This window comes from Cervus elaphus, chromosome 9, assembly GCF_910594005.1.
Source record: "Cervus elaphus chromosome 9, mCerEla1.1, whole genome shotgun sequence".
Classification (NCBI taxonomy): Eukaryota; Metazoa; Chordata; class Mammalia; order Artiodactyla; family Cervidae; genus Cervus; species Cervus elaphus.
The window spans coordinates 67,856,038-67,878,624 of NC_057823.1; the positions used below are offsets into that span (position 1 = coordinate 67,856,038).

General features: G+C 43.2%; 1 protein-coding gene across 1 annotated transcript in view; it reads left to right on the forward strand.

Annotated features, from left to right (window-relative positions):
• Nucleotides 1-6,546: 6,546 nt before the first annotated feature.
• Nucleotides 6,547-22,587, forward strand: part of LOC122700810 (serine/arginine repetitive matrix protein 2-like) — a 157,103-nt gene continuing 141,062 nt past the window's right edge. The window contains exons 1-3 of the mRNA XM_043913852.1: nucleotides 6,547-6,689; nucleotides 6,842-7,097; nucleotides 7,140-7,890. Of these exons, the coding sequence (XP_043769787.1) occupies nucleotides 6,547-6,689; nucleotides 6,842-7,097; nucleotides 7,140-7,890 (1,150 nt within the window). The remainder of the gene's footprint in view (nucleotides 6,690-6,841; nucleotides 7,098-7,139; nucleotides 7,891-22,587) is intronic.

Consider the following 22,587-nt stretch of genomic DNA (forward strand, 5'->3'; position numbering starts at 1 on the left):
GTAATTTCTCAATTGCATAGTAAGACTACGTTCAGCTTTAAACAAGTTACCAAGCTGTCTTCCAAGTGGCTATTCTATTTTGTGTTTCCACTTGTAATGAATGAAAGTTCTTGTTATTCAGCGTTTTCAACAATAATTGGTATTTGTCATTTTTAAGTAATTAATATAGGTGTATAGTGATTAAATTAGTCATGTTTAGAGATCACTCACATTCACTGGAAAAGTACCATGCCTTAAAAATATATGGACTTATGATTGAACAATTTTGATTGTTAGATGCTCTCCTTTATATAAGAGTTTTTGTTACCACCAAAACTTGACATTTATTAAATTTTCTTCTAAGGATATAAAATACAGAATAGTGTCTTGGTTATTTGCTTTAACTTTGGATTGAAGTAAAGTGAGTCTTAGTCTGAACTTGTCATATTTGAGACTATGGAGAAATTATTAACTTGCCCTACTTCAGTTTCCTCATCTCTAAAACCGAGATGATAATGGAGTCTAGCTGAGAAGATTCTATGAATTTAATGAGCAACTGAGTGGAAAGAACTTAGCACAATGCCTGAAACAGGGCAACCAGATGGTTATTATTGTTTTTACTGTATTGCTGCTATTACTATTATTGATACTATCACTACTACTATTTTTACTACCACTCTTTCTCCTCCCCCTGCCCTCTCAAGGCTCTAGTTAATTCTTTAAAATTATATACTCTCAATCCTTCACTTTTAAAAAATAATTTATTTTTAATTGGAGGATAATTGCCTTACAATATCGTGTTGGCTTCTGCCATACAATGGGCTTCCCAAGTTGTGCTAGTGGTAAAGAATCTGCCTGCTAATTCAGGAGACATAAGAGACAGGGGGTTGGATCCCTTGGTGGGGAAGATCCCCTGGAGGAGGGCATGGCAACCCACTCCAGTATTCTAGTCTGGAGCATCCCATGGATAGAGTAGACTGGCAGGCTACAGTCCATAGGGTCACAAAGCGTCAGACACAATTGAAGCAGCTTAGCACTCACGCACTGCCGTACAATAACGTGAACCAGCTGTAAGTATACATATGTCCCTTTCCTCTTGATCCTCCCTCCACCCCCGACTCCATCCCATCCCTCTACCTTGTCACACAGTACTGCACTGAGCTCCCATGTTATACAACAACTTCCCATTATCCATCTATTTTATAGATGATAATCTATATGTTTCAATGCTACCCCCTCAGTTCATCCCACCCTCTTCTTCCCTGCTCTGTTCAGTTTGCAGGGCGGTAACAGAGATGCAGAAATAGAGAACAGACTTTGGAATCCTTTACTTTTGAGCTGCACTGATCTTTTCACCCAACCATGCCTCATAAAAATAGAATAAATATACTTCACATTCATTACATTTCTTGAAGCATGATTTTTTTTTTTTTCTACTCTGAAAAGCAAAGAGGAGCATGGTGGAATAGATATTTGCAAAGGTAACCTAAGCGTTACAACTCATTAGCTTCCTGTGATGTCTTATATTACTAATAATCTGTTACATTTGCTCAGTGCTTTAGATCTTATAAAGTGCTAACTTTACAGATATTATCTCATTTGCTTCTTGAAACAGCTTTCTGAGGTAGGCAAGGCATGCTTATTAACCCCGATTTTGGTAAAGTGAACTTGCCCAGAACAGCATAAAAAGCAAGCGCAGAGGCAGGATTTGAACACAGGTTTTCTGAATCTGATTCAGGGTTCTTTCCAGGAAACCCGGCACAGATGAATCTTCAGATATATGTGCCTGCAGATATATGTGCCTGGGACATTCATTAGCTCCCACCAGTTCTGGTTCATCTGCACATGTTTGTGGGTTGTGGGGATCTTTAAAAGGAGCTCCATTGCACTTTAGGGCTTTAAACCAGCTTTCATGTTACCAAACCTCATTTCTCCTTGGCAATCTTCTGCTTAACACTCTAGTGTGTGTATACTGATAACCTCAATTCCACTTCTAAAGCATTAGATTGTGTTAAGGAGCAGAGCAGCTATATTTCTGTACTTTTGCTGGCATGGATTCCAACACACCTTGCCTGCTTTATGTCTAATTCATAGAGCTAAGCTCCTAGGAGATTTGTTGCTACTGTGACTACACCCTCCTGGTTCTGTCCTATGGTTGAAGGTGAACATTTGAACAATGAGATATCCTCTCCTGATAAAAAGACTGGAGGCCCAGAGATGCAAGTTGTGAAATTTATTTGAAATGCACGTGATTCATGTTATCTGCCACATTAGCAGAGAAGCAGAGAAGACTTTTGTAGCAAGAGAGACAAGAAATAGAAGCATAACAACACTGAGATGAAAAGAGAGAGAGAATATGAAATTTAACAAGACTCCACCCCCAAATTCCTATCCCTTATGGAGGCCTTATTTCATTAATTTCCCTGCGTCTTTTGAGTCTCTTGGTTCTTTAAAATGTGTTTCCTTCCCCACCCCTCAAACTAGCTTAGGTTGATGTCTGTTACTCTTAACAAATAAAAGACACTAATTTACATGGAGAATAAAATTCTCCTGATGCAAAACTTCCTCTTGAGCTATAGCCAATGCAGTTTTCAATAGCAGCATTAACTGGTATTTTAAAAATTTTATGTTAGAGCATAGTTGATTAATATTATGTTAGTTCCAGCTATATAGCAAAGGGATTCAGTTATACATATTTATGTATCTATTCTTTCTCAAATTCTTTTACCATTTAGGTTTTTATAGAATATTGAGAAGTATTCCCTGTGCTATATGGTAGCTTTCAAGTGTAATGGGCCACCACTGAGTCAGTTTGTGGATTCTACACAGGAGGGGGTACTCAAAGTACTTAACAGTATTTCCACCTTGATGTGAACAACCCTTCAAAACATCCCAGGATCTCAGCACAAGGGTGTACTTATCAAGTCAGCTATTTCAATCCTCTGCCCCAATCAGAATTCTGTCCTTCCATCTTCCAGCCAGTTTTTGCTCTAAACCATCCGTGATTTGGAAGCAAAGCATAAGGAAAAGAAAGAGTATGGCTACAGGAGTAATATAGACCTTTGCTTAAAAACCTTCTCTGGAGCTTTCTAGCCTTAAAATATTGGGCAAATTATTTACCCTCTTCCTTTCCTCATTTGCAAAGTGGGGATTAAATAGTCTTATTTCATGGATTTTTTTAAAAATGAAGATTTTATGAAATAAAACAAAGCATCTGCTACAGTGCTTTCTGCATAGCAGACATTCGATACATTTATTCACTCACTGACTTTTCAGGCAATTCATCAATCAGTCTTTACACTAAAACAGGGTTTTCTAATTGTGTGCATGCATGCTGCTGCTGCTGCTGCTGTCACTTCAGTCACGTCCAACTCTGTGCGACCCCATAGACGGCAGCCCACCAGGCTCCTCTGTCCCTGGGAGTCTCCAGGCAAGAATACTGGAGTGGGTTGCTGTTTCCTTCTCCAATGCATGCATGAATGCTAAGTTGCTTCAGTCATGTTAGACTCTGTGTGACCCCATGGACAGCAGCCCACCAGGCTCTGCCGTCCACAGGATTCTCTAAGCAACAACACTGGAGTGGGTTGCCATTTCCTTCTCCAGTGTGCATGCTAAGTCACTTCAGTCAAGTCTGACTCTGTGATTTTTTGGACTGTAGCCTGCCAATCTCCTCTGCTCATTGGATCTTCCAGGGAAGAATACTGGAGTGGGTTTGCCATGCCCCCCTACAGTGGAACTTCCTGACACAGGGATCAAACCTACTTCTCTTAAGTCTCCTGCATTGGCAGGCTGGTTCTTGATCACTAGCGCCACCTGGGAAGCCCTTCCTAACTGTGTAGTCTATAGCATTTCCATGTAAAGTATAACAGGTAGTCATGGTGACTGAGTTTGAAAGCCTGAGATCAAATCCTGGATCTATAGCTTCCTGGTATACCCTGTGATAAGGGAATCTGTGATGATTTTCATAGATTCCTTTAAAATGAAAAGTTGAACTGGTGGACACTTGATCTCTTTACAGTATGAAATACTGTGACTCAAATAATCACACTTTAGGTTATGGTTTTATTTATCTCAAATAAATCATAATATTCTCCATTCTAAAGTTCTTTGATAGGTGAACAATAAGTAATTTTCCATTTTCTGTGATATATATTCTGTGACAAGGAAATTGCTGCCTCCAAAAACATTATTTTTTGAATTTTGGAAAGATACAATTGCCAAGGATCCCATGTAGTCAGACAATCCCATTTACCTCAATCCAAGTAATTAATCCTAGTTCTTTCCTCCCCTTAGTCAGTGGCCTGGGTCCCAGGATGACAAGATTCTGAGCAGCTTCCTTTTTTTGTGTCAGATTTGAACTCACTGGTCTTTGCCACTTCTCCATTTCTTATCCTTTTCTAATAATCTACATTAGTTATTCAGCTGCTTTCCACCATAACCAAGCAAGGTTTGGAATTTTGTGAAGCGATAAAGGTGAGCTCTATTGGAAAATAAGATTCTGGCTGCCAGTGGAACATTTGAATGCATGGTTGTTTTATAAATGACTTTTTCTGCTCATAGTCCATTGACATTGCTTCAGGGAATTAGAGATTTGGATAAATATTTTCTTGGCTTAATCCTTTCCTACATTCCAAGCTTCTCTCCCTTCTTCCCTCAGCCTGCCCCTAACCCCTGGCTGCCATCCATTCATACATTCATTGATTGATTTACTTCTTGAATATTAACTGAGTTGCTATTACATAGAAAACCTTCTGATAACCTCTGACCTATATTTCAGTGATAAAAAATATCTGAACCTTGCCCTCCAGGTTCAACTCACAGATTAGTGGAAGAGGTAAGATACACAAACATACAACCAAAACTCAAGGCAAAAAGAATAAATACAGCTCAATGTATTTCATACCACATATTGCAGTCATCGATTATGAGATCGGGGAATCAATCAGTAAATCTTAATCATTTTTTAAAAATATAAACTAAATAGGAAATACAGAAGTGAATCACATGTTAGTTTTGTGAAACTTTTATTTAACTTGTAAATAAGTGTATGTTTGTGTGTACAGCCATGGTGTAATATGTAAATTTTCTTTGTTTTGTTTTTACTATATGCTATACTCAAAAGTATGAAGAACTGTAAAGACATGACCAGATAGAGAAATGCTTCTGAAACTTAATGTGCATATAAATCACCTAGAAATGTTGTTAAGATGAAGGTTCTCATTCAGTTGGTGTATGATGGGGTCTCAGATTCTCTTTCTGGCAAGCTCCCTGGTGATACTGTTGCTGCTGGTCCACATAAGACAATTAGAGTGTCAGAAAGACTATTTCCAGTGGAAGAACCTCAGGAAACCCCTGAAGCCATTCATTTGTGACTTCAAGAGCATCCAAGGGATAAAAGAAAGCAAGATTTTCCCTTCTCTTTCTGGTTTTTGCTTTTGGTAGATTGATAGAAATCTTTAGTCATTCTTCTCAAAGTCTGTTGCTGAGCTGCTCCCAGTTGCTTAATGTTGAAACCAAAGGACCAGATAAGCTTCAGATCAGTTATTGTGAAAAGCCCCGCTGTTGTCTCTGAGGGTTAGTTTTCAATTATTTCTCAATCACATGTGCCTTTCCATACAGCATCCCCTGCAATTAATGGCAGAGTACTTGCTATGAAATAGGCTTTTAAGAGCCAGGATAGAAGAGTTTTGTTTGTTTCACCTTTACCTGCCATTACATTCCATCCAGCTTCCATCACCAGCACCTGATAGCTGTCTTGACCTCCTAATGGTTTCCTCCGCTGGCAATTTCTTTTCTTTCTTCCTTCCCCTCTCCCTCATCTCTTCCCCTTCTAATCCATCCTGTACGGGGACATATTGATCATCCTAAAAAGAAGCTTTCATTATTCTCCTTTACTGCTAAAAACCCTTCGAGGCTCCCCATCGCCTAGGCAAGCACTCTGCTCCTGCCAAACTTGTTTGCTGCTGCTGTAACGTGACCTTCTTCATCTTTTAGTGACCTCTCTTTCTCCCCTTGGAGGATCTGGCTTTTCCAGATACCTGAATTCTGTCAACTCCTTCAAAGTTAGCTTAAATTCCACTTCTTTCACGAAGCCTTTTTTTTTTTTTGAGAAACCTCAAAGGGAATTAATCTCTCTTTCTTTTTGCTATGTCTCAGCACAACAAGGTTGAACATAATTCGTGTACTGGTGCGTGGCAGACAAAACACAGGTTTGGCAGTAAGCGACCAAAACCGGAAGTGTCTCACCAGATTGGATTGTGTGACCTTGGACAGTCCACGTGTCTTCTCCGAGCCTCCATTTCACCATCAAGATTATGAGCAGATTGGAGCCTAAGAGCTCTAAGTCACTGCGTGTGTGCCCAGTAACATGCGCATTTTGTGTGTGTGTGTGATTTTAGAGGTCTCATTTTTTATTTTTCTGTGATCATTTTCCTTATTTTAATCATACTTCTCGTTTAGTATTGAACTATTACCCATGTTTTAAAGTATTTTATAATTTTAAAATTCTCACACAAGTTTGTCTTTCTTACTCCCATTAGGAAGGAACCTTATTTAACTGTGGGAGCAATGAGGCCCGGGGAGGGCCTATGTAAGGGTCCGCAGAGCAGAGAAGAAAACGCAACTTCCAATCACGGAGGGCCCCATGATCCAGGACATGGCCCGGCATCGCTCAAAGTGAGCCTCATTCATTATCGGTCAATTGACTGGAGGTTGTCAGGCCCATCTTGCAAGACAACTCCTCTCTCCCTGGAAGGAGGAGTACCTTGAAATCTGTGGGTTAACGGGAAAAGTGCTTACTCTGGGCGGAAGGCGGGGCAAGCCGAAACAGGCATATCTCTCAACCGGGGTTTCTGAAACCCAGTCTCCGCGGGGGGAGACGTGACGGGGTTCAAGGATGCTTGGAACCTGTCCCTTTGGCGGAGACACGTAGTCGCCTCCAGCCGCTACTCGCGGCCGATCCTGTGCAGTGGAGCGCCCCCGCCCCCGGCAGGCTCCCTCCGCTTTGCAAAGGGAGGGCGGAGCTGGGGAAGCCTTGCACACTAGTCTTCCTGGAGCTGCAGACGAGGAGCCCCGTGCCCTCCCTAGCCTCTCAGCGGCTTCCCCTCGGCTGCGCGGGTGTGCAAGCTCTGCTCGCCACCCCCATCCGCGGCTCGCCCTAGCTCCCTCCCTCCAGCCCCGCGGCCGGAGCGCGCACACCGGGGCTCCGGCACGTGGGCGCGCGGGAGGCGGCGGCCGCTGCTGCCGCTGCCGGAGCCCAAGCCCGAGCCCCAGCCGGCGAGATTACCCTCCATGCTGCGGGCTCTGCGGCCGCCTTCCGCTCTGCCTCTGGCCGGAGCCCAGCCCCGCGAGCCAGTGAAGCCGCGGAGGGGAGGACACGGACAGGAGGAGGGGCGCGGCGGGCAGGGGCGAGCCGGGCTCTGAGCAAGGGGCGCCCGCAGCCGGGAGGAGGCAGCCGGGCGCTCTCGCTCGCTCTCTGCTCCAGTCGCTGCCGGGGGTTCCAGGCGGCGCGACGCCGCTGCGCTCTTTCTAGGCGGCGGCCAGCGGAGGTTTCCCGCAGCCGGCCCCCATTCAGCCGGCGAGTCCCTGTTTATCCCGGAGGACGCGCCCGGCCGCCCGAGCTGAAGCGAGCGCGAAGTCTGAAGTCAGCCCCCAGCGCCGCCAACTTCCCCGGGAGCCCCTCTCCCCGCTGCAGCCTGCGCCAGCCTTGGGAGCGATGCGCCCCCAGCCGGGCGGCGCGCCCTCTGCCAACTCGCCACTCATGGGATCCACTGCCCTCGACTGCCCCGCTTGGAGCGCGTAGCCTTCGCCGCGTGGCCCGAGAGAGGAGCGAGACACCAAGGCGTTTCGCGGATTCCGCGCGCGCTTGCGGGTCTGCTGAGGTCTCCTGCGGGGCAGCGTCCATACCCAGGGGTGAGTAGCCCGGTCGGTCCAGGCGGCGCCCTTTCACCCTAGGTAATTGCTTGCAGGCAAGGCAGGGAGACTGGAGAAAGTTGGGTCTCCCTGCACCTATCCTGGAATTTGGCAGCGGAACGCAACAGTGGTTCTCCAATCCGATTGCCTTCGAGGCTTCCCCCAATGCCTTCATTTCTAAACCAAGGATCCCTCTTCCGCTTCCCAAGGAGAAAGGGGGCTCCCTAGAGCAGGCCCCTGACTGTTCTCCAATCAATTTGCCATTTGGGGCTTTTCAGCCGCCCGCACATTAAGCAGGCACCCAGCGTATGCGCTTAGAGATCCGCAGCCACCTGGGCGCTCTCAGAGACCCAGGGCAGCCCGTGCCCCTAGGGAAGGTCTAAGCGTGCTTCATTATAGGCAACAGCTGGGATACAAGGAGCTGTGTATGTGGGTGATTGGGAGTGGGAAACGAAGCCACAGGAGAAGGCGCGAGTGAAATTTATCTGTCACTGACGGGTAGGGTGCCCTGGGTGCCCGCTCCGCGGTGCGGGTTTCGGGGCGCAAGATCTGGGGCAGCCGGACAGAGTCCAACAGGTGGCCTTCGCGGGCTTCCTGGAGCCGGGCGCGGGGGAGGGGAACCGCTCCCTCCACAGGGCCGAGGCTGCTGCTTGGCGGGCGGGGGGGTGCATCTGAACATGGGTAAAGAAATACGCTCTCTGCTCTCAGGCCCGATTTGGGGTGAGTGTGTGAGGCATCCAAATGCCTTCTGTCGGAAAACAGCGGCCTCATTGTGTGCCTGACTGCGGTTTCAACTTGCAGGCAACTGAGGGGCCATTCAGCTGGGGCGCCGCGGACTTGGCTGATCCTCGGATGCGAGCCCGGCCTTCTTCGTGGCCCCTGTGGCGGGTATTCCAGTTCCCTAGGCTGGGCAGCGAGCCAGACCTCAGCGTTTTGCTCCTCCCCAAGGGGAGGGGGAGTTGCAGAAACACCCGGGCCAGGCACGAGTTTATTCTTCTTTACCTCTCTGCTGCACTTTTATCCTGAGACTCAGATGGAGGTATTGGGTTAAGTGCCTGGGAAGGGTGTGGACAGGTGGTGTGAGTGGGTTAGTATGAGGACAAGTCGTTTGAAAGCTGGACAGAAAGAGCAGGGACCGTGTATACCCCACCCACGGAGATGCACAAGGACAGAGGGCGGGGCAGCGCTTTGAGAAAGTTTCTTCTGAATGCACCATCCTTCCGGTAAGGTGAATGTGCAGAATACTCCCGAAAGCATGGCACTCCAAAGTGGCATCTTCCCTCATCAGCTGTGTGGCTTCCTCCCTCAGTTTGTTCATCTGTAGATTGGGGACAGTTATCTCTGCTCCTGGCAGAAGCCTCTCTGTCTGTAAAGGAGATACTTAAAGCTGGGTGGCAGGTTGGGAGATGGGGGAGCCGCTGTGGGGAGGTGTGTGGGGAGATGAGTTGTCTGGGGGTACCATGCGTAGGAGACACTCACTTTTCACTCAGATTTTGTCTTTGGAGGAGGTCGATTGGTTTTGAGGAGATAAATGGAGGCTTGGAGATGCTAAAGCTTTCCCAACACCCCCTTGGCACTGCCACTCCGCTGTCTGCCAGCGAGCTGTTTGTACTATGGAAATAAAGTGACGGACACTCAAAAGGCAAAAAGAACCCTCCACTGCTTGTGCCGGGTCCAGCAGTTTCTCCTTCAGGGGAGGCTGTAGGTACTACAGCAGTGTAGCCTTGCTGTTTCCACTCTGTAATTGCTACTGCGTCTTTCCAGCCCCCATTTATTGTCCCTTCCCAGGAGTTATCCTCCTCATTTCTCACTCTGGGACTCTGGCAGCAGATTGCCAAGGATTTGTAAGTAGAGTGAGCCCCTTGATTTGTAGAGGGCGCTGGTTGATTTCACAGGGCCAGCCTGCGTGGCTGCCCAGAAGCCTGACTCCTGGAGGTTTCTTATTAGGAGGGGAGCCAGGAGCTGGGGCATCAAGAAGAGGGATGGGCAGCAAGGTGTTGTGTATAACAGAGGTTGGAAAGAGAGATCCATGGACAGATGTACAGAAACCAAGAAACAGAAAAGGAAGAGGCAGAGAGACACACAGAGGCAGAACAAGGAAGGAATCGGGGAGAGACAGACATAGACAGAGGCGAAACCAGAGACGGAAAGAGAGAAGGAAGATACAGGGTGGGTAGGGCAAAGCTGAAGAGGAGTGAGGAGTGAGAGAAGTGGGAATAAGGAAAAAGAAGGAAAAGATATCCAAAGGAAAGAATGTAAGCAAAGAAAGCCTAAGGAGAAAGGAATGGGAACCAGGTAAAGAAGCCAGGTGGGGTGGAGAGGAACGGTATTGAAGTTTTAGAAACCACACTGCCATTCCAAGGAAGTTGACATAATCCACATCCTTAAGTAGCCAGCCCTGGGTTAGTGTTTGTTTCTCTGGGGAGTCGTGCATTATGTGAAATTGAACACCCGCTTGGAACCCAGCTGCATTGGAGATGACAAGAGCATAAGAAATTTAGATTTTTGGTAAACACGCAGATGTACAAGTTCATTTGCCCTCAGTGGTTTTTTTTTTTTTTTCTGGGTAAACACAGGGCTGGAGAATTGAGGGGCAGAGGGCTGTATCATGCATAGCATTTGCCACTGATTCTCTAAACTCTGCTTAAAGGAGAGTCTCTTGGTACCTTCTGAGAAAAGCACAGTACTGGACGTGCTTCCCCACGGGGTTTGATCCAGTAGGGACAGGAATGTGCTAATTTAATGAGTACCCCGTTGATTCTAAAGCAGGGTGTTCCTGAATCACACTTTGATAAACATGCTATAGGTGGTGTAACACCCTTCTCTAATTTGTCCCCATGTTTCCTCTTAAGAGACACAGTTTAATGCCTCACTCTGGTATCCTGCTCTCCCCTGAGAAGCTTTTTTCTTGTGAGTTTCTCTTGATAAAAGACAAGCCTAAGGATTGCTCAGCCAGGGTTACCTTCCCCTGAACCTCATTAATCACAGTAGCTCCAGGGGACAGCAGACAGCTCTTCTGCTTGACCTTGTCAGGGGTGTTCACAACCAACAGGTATCGGACACTCGGCGGGGCTCCATCCTGGACAGGCTTTGTGCACTGTGTACTTAAAACTCAGAAAAATCTATGCCATCGGCACTGTTACTGTTGTCAGCATTTTATAGTTGAGGAAACTGAGACTTAAAGAAATTATTACTTTTCCCTGTGAAGTTGTCTGTGACCCAGCAACTGGGAAGCAGCAGTGAGGAAATGTGACCTGGATTTGGTCGACTCCAGGGTTTAAGACCCTGATGCTGGGAAAGATTGAGGGCAGGAGGAGATGGGGACGACAGAGGATGAGATGGTTGGATGGCATGACTGACTCAACGGATGTGAGTTTGAGTAAGCTCTGGGAGTTGGTGATGGACAGGGAGGCCTGGTGTGCTGCGATTCACAGGGTTGCAAAGAGTCGGACACGACTGAGTGACTGAACTGAACCAGGGTTCAAGGTCCTAATGACATACTGTGCTGTCTGCTAATCCCAGTACTCCATTCTAGACTGATGGAATCAAAGATCTCAGAGATCTTTCCCAGGCACTCTCTCTCCCCACCTTATCAATTGAGGAAATTGAGAAGCAGCTTAAGAACTGTGAAGAGACTTGCCAGAGACCCTACAACCAGTTGGTGTCAGAACGGGGACCTGCCGTGCTATCTTGAGTCTCAGTCCAGCCTTCTCGGCACTACACCAGTGGTTGTTGCATTTGGCTGATCCTTGAGGTCAAATGAACATTTAATCAAAATGCAAGTACCCAGACCCTACTAGAGGCTTACTGAATCAAAAGCTTTGGGACGAGAGCCCAGAAATCTGTATTTTTAGTCCCTGCCTCCACTCTGCATCTGCCTAGTACTGTTTGCCCCAGTTATTCTCTAGCTCTTGGCGTCTAACGCCGTGGATCCCTTTCAAACAGCTTCGGGAGGAGAACTCCAAGCCCCTCCCGCTTCTAGCAAAACACACACAAAGTAGTATACTCTCTGCCTGCTGCAGCCCATGCTGACGTACCACGGATAGGGGAACAAGCTGGTCATCTAGAGGCAACTTTGAGAGGTGTAGCCATCACAGTGATGTTTGTTAGATTTGGTTTTTCCTGTGCCAAGTGGAAAGTGTTTAAGGAAGCATCAAATGCTGCTTCAGTGCATCAGTGTCAGTATTTGTAGTAATACTTGACACAAAATGACACGGTGAGCCAGGCCAATGTGCTGCTATGTCAGAGTGTCAAGCCCTGTCTCCCAATTTAGTGGATCTAGCTGTGGGATTAAAAAAAAACTGCTTTCCTTCCCTTTATTATCATGCTTTTGACTCCTCTGGGATATGTCAGTGCCTCCTTTTGCAGGTAACAAGTTGCCATCACACCCACGCTCTTTCTAGCACACTTAAATTGTTTTCTCGGTAACCTCAACATCTTTTCCCTTCTGTTTCATTGAAAAGTGGCCAAAGGTGCCAGACATCTTGTCCAGCAAACTGTTTTGTCATCTTTCCCTTTTCAGGTCCAAATTTATTTTTTGAATCTGTTGCTTTTAACCCTGACCTCTTATTCAAGGATGGTAATTCAGCTGAGGTAGAACTGATAGGCAGTTATGTGATACATGTGTTATAAATAACCGCAGCCGTTTGTGAATGGGATGCAAACTGAGGAGAACTTACACTCTTAGACTCACAGTGTCTCCACCTTTAATAAGCTAGGAATATTTTGACTACTTCAAGGGGCAAAGCTGCTTTTCGGCCATGGCTGGTAGAAGTACAAGGTGGACAGAAACACTGAATGGTTAAGACTTGGGCTTTGAGTGCAGACCACTGGAGGTTAAACCCTGCCTACACCTTGCTGGTTGTTATAACCTTGGCCTGGTTATTGAAAATTGCCCATGTCTCCATTTCTTCATCTGGATGTTGAAGATGATAAAAGGTGTCCTCTCTATGTATGCTGCCAGGACTTGGTCAGTGACTGAAGTGCTGAGCTCAGTGTCTGGCATATGGTAACGACTCATCTGTTACCTAGTGTTTACTAAACAGATGTCACGTGGATAAAACTGATATCAAACAAGTTAAGCAACTTGCCCAGGTCACCCAGATCTTAAGTGCTAGACGCCAACTTGCAACTCAGATCTGTCCTTTTAAGTTCTCCTGACTTACTGTTACATTGATATGAGTTACTGTTCTTTCCTTAAACGTTAAGACAGAGTATTGCATATGAAACATACTCTGGTTTATATTTTAATTAAATCCATTAGTAGAGTGTCAGAGCTGTTCTAGTGAGGATCTTTTGAATTTGGGGGGATAATTTTTAGGTGGTTAAATCTCCTCCAAATAGTTGCTTTTGATTTCCCAGCAGTTGGGAAGAGTTTTCATGGATCCATCCCCTTCTGCTTTTGGTTGAATAACTTCTACCTGTTTTAAAAGTCTCATTGTAGATACTGTTTGGGAAAATCTCCACTTGACTCTTCAAGTGTTAGTTGCTCAGTCGTGTCCAACTCTTTACGACCCTATAGGACTATAGCCTGCCAGATTCCTCTGTCCACAGAATTCTTCAGTCAAGAATGCTAGAGTGGTTGCCATCTCCTCCTCCAAGGGATCTTCTCGACCCAGGGATTGAACCCAGGTCTCGTGCATTGCAGGAGGAATCTTTACCTGCTAAGCCACCTGGGAAGCTGACTCTTCAAGGGCTGAATTAAATGTCTTAATAATATGTTCCTTCACTTACATTGTAATATGTACCCATTTGCTTCTTTATATCTGCTACTCAGTCTGTATATGTTTCTTGAGATCACAGTCATGGTCTTAATTGAAGTTATATCCACAGTGCCTAGGACAGTATATGACATATAGAAAACTTACAAAATATTTTTGAAAGTCTAATTGAAACTTTGAGCTAATTCTAGATGTTCCAGAAAAAGTGGTCATTGTCCTTAAATTCTAAAAGGAAAACATCCAAATGTTGGAATTGAAAACCTTGCTATATAATGTGTCCCCATTGGCTTTAAGTTCTTTAGATGGGAGAGGAATGTTATGGTATCAGTAGTTGTTGATTAACTATGTTGGTAGCTTTGGGCAAGTTCCATCGTGATGCTGCTTAAGATGTAATTAGAAGGGACATTCTGATTTATAAGTTAATGTGATTATATCTGTACATTTAATTAGTTTCTCAGAAAGGCACTTTTGTTCCTCAGCCTAAATGTTTTAAAAATTGATAGGCTCCTGGAGTTAGAACCAAAGTTAGAGATAATCTAGTTCTACCAGCTTGTACGAGAGACAAGAAAACTGAGATTCAGAGAAGGAAAGAGATTTGCCTGAAGTTAACCAGCAAGTTAGTGCCAGAGGCAATGTGAGAGCCAGAGTCTTGCTTGCTCAAGACTCTTTTCTTTCTTTAATTTTTATTAGAGTATAGTTGATTTACAATGTTGTGTTAGTTGCAGGTGTATAGTGAAGTAAATCAGTTATAAATATATTCACCTTTTTAGCAGCTTTTTCATAAAAGCTATTATAGAGTATTGAGTCGAGGTGCTTGTGCTATACAGTAGGTCCTTATTATGTATCCATTTAATAGTCGTACCTGTATTGCCCAGGAATCGTAATGCACACCTAAGAGTGATGAGCACATCAGTGGTGAGCACTTGTTTGAAGGCATGCTTGCAAGTCTTCTGCCTGTATATAGCCTGAACTTTGCAAAATTTCAAGATAAAGCTCATACTGAGGAGGAGGAAAGCAGGACTAAATGATTTGCTGCCAGGGCAAATCCCAAGTGTCAGAGATGTTTGTGGAAGAGCATCCTGGCAGGCCCTGCACTGGTAAAGTCTTGTGGGTTTCTAGGATCCCCAGTCTGCTTTCCAAACAAGGAAATATGACCTGACAGGGATCTTCCTTTGATGTTCTCAAGGGTGATATTTCAAGGAGACATGGAAGATGTATGGAAGTTCATTGCCAAGCCCCTGGCACAGGGGGGTTGACTGAAGAGCAGTTCAGATCACTCTTCCTTCCTTGTTAGTACTCTTGTTTTTTAAAAGATGGGACGCAGTCACCTTAGGACCCTTCTCTCTACCTCTGGGGTGCCTTGGAGTCTGACTAAATAGACCAGCCTGACTATATCCTCAGACACAGAAATGTGTGCCGTGTACTTTGACGTTGTTAACACACAGTCTTTTATCACATGGTGTCAGTATTATGGAGACAGTTAAGACACAGATCATTGGTGCGATGTATTGTGGATGATCCTTTGGAAACATTATAATTAGTGCTGACAAGGCAGTAGAAATATCTCAACACAGCACCTTCTCTGACTCCCAGAAGGCTTGCCAAGTCAACCCAAAGTAACAAGACTTTGATTATTCAAGGAGAGAAGGCACAGTTAAGAATTCTCTTTGCCCCTCAACTGTAGTCATTCTGAGATGATTGGTGCTGTATTTTGTGTGTTTTTTTGTTGGGGGATAATTGATTTACAATATTGTATTGATTTCTGTCCTACAGCAACGTGAATCAGCCACAGCTATACATATGTTCCCCACCTCCTGAGCTCCTCTCCCCTCTCCCACCCCCTCCCACTCCTCTAGGTTCATACAGAGCACTGGGTTGAGTTCCCTGAGTCACATAGCAAATCTCCTCTTGCTATCTATTTTACATTTGAGTGATGTAAGCCAGAAAAAGAAAGACAAATATTGTGTATTAATGCATGGGTGTGGGATCTAGAAAGATGGTACTGGTGAACCTATTTGCAGGGCAGCTATATGGTGTTTTTGCTTTGCTGTCTGGTGGCTGGGTGCAGGGAGAGGTGCCTCTTTTTGTAGCCTTAGCACCAGGATGAGTTGCTCCCTTCTCTAGCCTGTCTGGGTGCTTGCAGTTCCTCTACATGAAATAGTTTGGGATTTTCCATGGTCTTCTATTAAAATGCAAAACTCCCTAGGTAGATATCAGTTACTGCTTTAGCTGTATAGACCTAACATTCCACCCTATAGTTTTCGTTTTATGGAACCATTTTGACAAGTATTAAGGCCTACCAGCACACCAGTTACTACTTCTCTTGATGCTGCTAATGTTTGCATTTATTAAGGACCTAGGGGAATGGCTACCCACTCCAGTATTCTTGCCTGGAGAATGCCATGGACAGAGGAGCCTGGCAGGCTACTGTCCATAGTGTATCAGAGAGTCAGACATGACTGAGTGACTAACTCTTACACTATTTGTAGTTGAAAGGCTCTGTGGAGGAGCAGGATCAGTGATGAGGGCCCTGTGGCGCTCTTCTGTGAACCTTTACAGACTTTTTGACCAAATGACTGGGGATAAGATCCTGGGGGACAGAAGAAGCATTGATGCCAACTTGGGTGCCTTTTCCTCCTATACATATTTCTCTCTAGACCACTTCCCCCTTCACAACCCAGAGGACATTTAAAGGCAGTACTGCAAGCACCAATGAAAGTCTGGTTTTCCCATGTTCATGTGCAAAGCCCCCTATTCTAGAAACTCTGATGATTGTTGGGCTGGGGGCAGAATTTTTTAAAATGGTGAATTTTAATTTTTTAACACTGCATATGAGTAGTAAAAATCTGAACTGTACAAATCGGTAAGAAATAAGCATTCTTTCTTCCCTGATCCCAGTTCCTCCTTTCCTAGTACAAGCATGTGTCCAGAGTCTCCTGTTTTTTCTTTGCTATATGTAGGAACAAAAAGCATGTGTTTTTTCTCTTTCACATATATAACATGTATGCTATACCTTTTTTCTTTTGATTTAAATCGTACATCATAGTGATAGTTAACATAAGTTTATATTGAGCTACTGGGATTTATTTAGCTGTAGTAAAGTGTAGTGACTGAGAAAGTGCACAGCTAACCTGACAAGTGTGTGTGTGAGTGTGAGTGTGTGTGAGTGAGAGAGAGAGAGAGAGAATGGGGAAGGGAGGAAGGACGTGTGGGGCTTTTTGTACCATGTAACTACCAGCAGTTATTTGTTGAAGACCTATTTTCCATGGGATCCTGGGAAAGCAGGGGAAGTAAAGACATTGCTTTTGTTCCTGAAGAATCCAGAGACATCATTTATTTACTCCAAACAGTTCGAGAATGATAAACAATTGTGTGTTACTGAGACTTAAGCCAGATGCTGTCTAGGAGGTATCTGCTATGAGATCATTCCCTGCAAAAAGGAGAGTTTGTACAAAGGCCCTGGAGTGGGACTCTGAGTGTCACAGTCAAGAACCAGCAGGGAAGCTAGTGGTGCTTGAAGTAGAGGACTACAGTGAAACATGTTGATTCCAAAGAAAAAGCTGCTGTAAGGCTAATGTACAGGCGTGTAACAGAAATAAAATATTCCATCTAACCTGCCTCAGCTAGGTTTCTATAGAAGGTTTAAAGAAGGCTGTGTGACTATTTCCAAGGTATGAGATAATAGATTGTACTTTCAGAGTCCAGGATTTTTCAGCATAATGCTCCTGCCTATTATCCTAGCGAGTTTGAAGGAAACATAAAAATATACCCGGGAAACAGGTGTTCAATGAAGGAACACAGACTTGAACAAATGAACTAACTAGAAAGTGAACTCACTAGTTTGGTTTGTGAAAAATAGTGGAAGAGACAGGCAACTCCATCCTGGTTGGAAGGCAGGAAGTTTCTGAATGAAGCAGGTTTTAAGTTATCACCTGGGATATGCCATACCAGCCAAAGTGGGGAGGACATTTTACTTCATCCTCAAAATTACAGGTTTTTTCCTTTTTAAAATCAGTTGTTTGGGTGGCAGTAGAATGAAATTAAACAGCACAGAGGATTACAAGCAGCCAATCCCACCCTCCCCTATACTACCTTAATGAAGGTTTTGTGTGATTGTCTCAGTGTTACTGGCACTAACTCAAAGAAATAGAGGTTGTATCAAAATGCTTGAAATGTATTAGTATTGTTTTGAATGACACATTTTTAACAAGAAATGTATCTCTTAACGCCTAGCTTTTTATTTGTATACATCACAGGGAAAAGAGTTATAAAGGACCACTTGATTTTGAGAAAATATTTATGTTGGATGCTTTCTATGTGTTTATTTCTCTTAAGAAAAAAATAGCAATGAAAAACATTGTCAGTCCGGGTGAGTTCTTTTTCAGATGCAAGATCACTCACACTGAAATCCTTTTTGTACTCAAATTGTGCCTGTCAGTCTTAAAAGAGGGCAGTCAGGATAATATGATAAACTGGCCCCTGTGTTCAATCTTAGCTCATCAGGGCTGCACCAGAATTGACATTTTTGTACAGTATGGCTTGATGCTCTGATTACAAATTGGTCCTGAGTAGCTAGACTCTTTGTAATTTTATTCACTAAGGGATTGTGCTTGTATCATTAGGTCTGTTTTGATTTTGAAACCTGGAGGAGGAAATATACTTCTGGTCCCCTTTCTTGTTTAAGCCAGTGTGTGAGTGAGATTCATATGGAAACAAATGTAACTTATTGTATGCAAAAATAAGAGTTTCATCTTCCTTCAAGGCAGTGATGATAGCATTTCTCTTCCCATTTCTTCTCTTCCTTCCCTTTTTGCAAAAGCAGCTGAAATTGTAGTTTTATGAAGGATATTAAGTATTTATTATTTCTCATTGTTGATTTTACTTGTGATAAGTGGATGAATTATTTTGGAAAAGAGTAGATCTCTAATTGTAGATCTTTCGGGCTTGTTGTCAAGAATTCTATTTTTAATACAGTTGTATGAATTTTTTACACAATAAAATTACTGAGTATTTTTTGATCAAGAACCTTTTGTGCTTGGGGTCTTGGGAGAATAAAAGACAAGTAAAAACAATGCTTTCTGTCGTTGGAAAACCTGGAGATGGCATGTATTTACCCAGAGCAGACTGAGAGTGTTAAACTATTGCACAGAATTAAGAGTTAAATTGGACGTTATGGACAGTGAATCCACTAGGATTCAGAGAAGGAAGTGATTAGCTAGGAGCAACATAATTGGGTGACATTTCCAACATGTCATCAGAGAACCACCATGTAATAGACAAGTGGACAGTATTAAATGATATTATTACACACCCTGAACTCTTAGAGCAATAAACTAAAAATGATTATTTTATACTGTCACTTGATATAGGCTACTTCAAAGGCTATAAAGCATCTAGATCATGTATAAACCTAGATTTCAATGTTTTACTAGGCTCGGATCAAGCAAGGGAAATCTCTAGCCCTCCATGTACCCAACAAACCTTGAACTGAACCCCCAGTGACAAATACTGAGTAAGGAACAAGTAAGAAAGACCAGAATTATTCTGCATGTGAAACTCATAGCTCTGTTTCTGAGGATCAGCCTTGAGTAAGTCAGTTGTAAACTAGAAGGTAAGGAATCTGAACCTGGCTCCCAAATAATATTAGGACCTGGAAGGAAGGGGACCAAGTGGTTCTAGGTTGGTAGCCTCCCTCGTCTTCTAGTGAGAGCATCCGCCATTCTTCTTTAGAGAAAAGCATACCCTATTTGGGACTACAGGAGCCCCACAGGGAAGATTAAAAAAAAAGTGATCCCACAATCAAAGGTGGTAGAAATATACAAGAAAACCAGCCATTATCAGTGAGAATATCAGAAGGGAGACAAAACAGAAAACACACTTAATTCCCTGAGATTTTTGAGTATTTGAATGATCACATATAGAATTTAAAAATTTGGTATGACTCTTTAAAAGAATAAAAGGAAATTATATGGGCATGCATATCATCAATCTAATTAGAAACATCAATTTTATGAGACATCTCAAAGGTTTACAGATCCTTTATTTTGTTCTTCAAAAGACATATAGAGATAAGCTATGAACCAAAGTATTTTTTTTAAAAAAAACATGTAAATGATGAAAAGTTATGACTAGAATGTATAAAAAGCTATCATTAAAGAAGAAAAAGATAAACAGCCTAATGGAAAAATGGGCAAAGGGCTTCAATAGGAGTTACCCTGAGAAGAAACATATAACCAGTATACATATGAAGAATTATGTGACCTCTTAGTAGAGAGACTTCACTGAAATCTCATTTATATTTGCTAGGTTAGAATAGATAAGGAAGTCTGAAAACATGAAATGTTGGAGAGAACTCTAATACACTGATTTGGGGAATGCAATCATTTAGAAATATCCTGTGGCATTTGCTTGTGACTTTAAACATTGGTCTACTTTATGACTCAGCAATTCCGCTCCTAATGTATATCTCCTCCAGGTATTTTGTATGTGTGTCACAGTTGACACATACCAGAATATTCATCAAAGCACTGTTTATAATAGCAAGAAAATGGAAATAACCAAAATCTCCATTAGCAGGAGAATGAATAAATAAGTTGTGAAATATTAATGCAGTGGGTTATATGGCAGAGAAGATGAGTGAGTTATGACTATATACACTAACCTGGAGATGAATATAAAAATATCGAATATAATTATATTATTTATGGTATATCACCTATAGCAACTTTCTGTGTTTTCTTCAAGGAACACTAAAGTTATTTTTTATTTTTTTAAAGGAAAGAAATATGAACAAAGTTCAGGATATGGATGATAGTGGTTTCTTCCTGGGGGCAGGCAACTGAATGGAATAGGAAGAGGATGTGGTAAATGGAGTCCTGAGATGTCCACCTTTTGGAAGCAAAGGGTTTAGGGGTTTTGCTGACCTTTATCTGTAAAAGTGTGGCTCCTGGAATTGACTTTCAGAAGAGGGACTCTCACTGCTTAGCTGGGTTTGGGAAGCTTTTGTACTAGTGCAAAACTGCCACTGATCTATTTGTATGGGTTTTAAACCCTCTGATAGTGGCTGCAGAACAACTGGTCTTCCTTGGAGAGTAGGGACCTTTTATGGGTGCTTATGAACTCAGTGTTGTTATTTCCATTTTAAAGAGGAGATGGTTAACTATTTGCTTATGAGTTGCCAGCTACAAAGAGCTAGAGCTGGGATTTGAACCCCAGCCTTTTGGCTTTACAGTTTACCATCAATATAAGGTAGTTATTCCTGAATTATAGCACTTGTCATATTACATGTTAGAAGGTTATAAGATTATAATAAGATAATCTTTATTGGAAGCCTTAGAGTATTTTTCCCTAGCCTATTAATGTTACTCCCTATCTCCCTGTCTTGATAAAGTAGCACCATTTGTGCAGATCAGAAGCCCAGAATTATCCTTGACACTTCTAAACATTTCACCCTATCTCTAGTCAACCAGACTCTTAACATCCCTAAACAGTTTTATAGCCTGACCATTAGTCTTCGTCTCTACTTGGTTGCCTGAAGAACCTTTAAAAACAGGCAAATCTGATTCTGATATTTTTGGCCACCACAATGAACATTTTTTTTATTATTTTCATTTGACCTTAGGGTAGGAGTCATATCCTTTTTCCCCCTGTTCACTGCATCTCACACCACCTGCCACCCCTCACTGGTTATGCTGATCTTCCTCCCCACCCCAGTCTCTTGCTTCTTCCTGCCATAGGGCCTTTTCATGTGCTGAGTGAAGATTTGAACCATCTGACTGTATTACTGACTGCCCTCCCCTGTTAAGTTCATTCACTAACTCCCAAGTCATAGCCTCAACATTCTTGAGGGTTTCAGCTCTTGGACTGGCTCTTTCTCTTTCCTCAAAACTACTGGTCAGAAGTCTTGATGATTACAATCTCTGTTATAGAAAATTTCCTCATTATCCTGATCATTCTCCTCCTTCAGAGAATCTTGTTCTCCATCCTACTTTATCTGACTGCTACCTTAGCTATGCCTTATGCTTATGGTTCTCAAATTTTGGTGTGCATCACAGTCACCTTGGAGACTTTTTATTTATTTACTTAAGATATTTATTGATTTACTTATTTGGCTTCATTGAGTCGTAGTTGCACCATGCAGAACCTTCATGGCCTCAAATGGGATCTTTTGTTGTCGAATGGGGCCTTCTCTAGTTGTGGCATGTGGGCTCTGGACCTCCTGGGCTTTGTAGTTGTGGTGTGTGGGCTTTGTTGCTCTGTGGCATGTGGGATCTTAGTTCCCTGCACTGCAAGGCAGATTCTTAACTACTGGATCACCGGCAAAGCCTCAGGGACTTTTTAAAATAGAGTCCTGGATTCTCCACCACAGAGTAATGACTTGTAAATCTGAGGTGGGCTGGAGAATTTGCTTTTCTAACAAGTTCAGAGTGATCCTACTGCTGCAGATCTGAGGGCCACACTTTGGGAACCTCAGTGCTGCAGCTTGGCCTCTGCAACAACTGCACCACATCTGTGATCTGAATTTTAAGCATCTCACTGAGTGCCATATTCTAACTCTTTAGCTCAGTCTTTTACTTTTAGTATCTTCCCTTCAATGATTCTTTGACAACCCCAATCTCTAATCGGATGTAAGAAAAAAAACAGAGCTTTGTAATTATCCAATGCATGGATGTGTGCAACAGTTAGGATGAGTCATTCAGGAGTGGTATCATTTTCTCTGGGTCTTGAAACTTGAAATTTGTGGAAATTTCCATAGAGTCCCACCTTCTTTTTCACACACACACACAAATACAAACACTGGTCTAATTTTTTTAAAGAGTAGTTTCTAAGCTCTTGTAGGTGAAGTGTTATATAGTACATTTAAAATATATTAAATTGATAAACTTAATCTCAAGGATAAATGTGTTGGACACACACACCCAATTCACAGGTAGATGTTTAATATTTTTCATCAGACCTTATGTAATTTCAGCTGTGT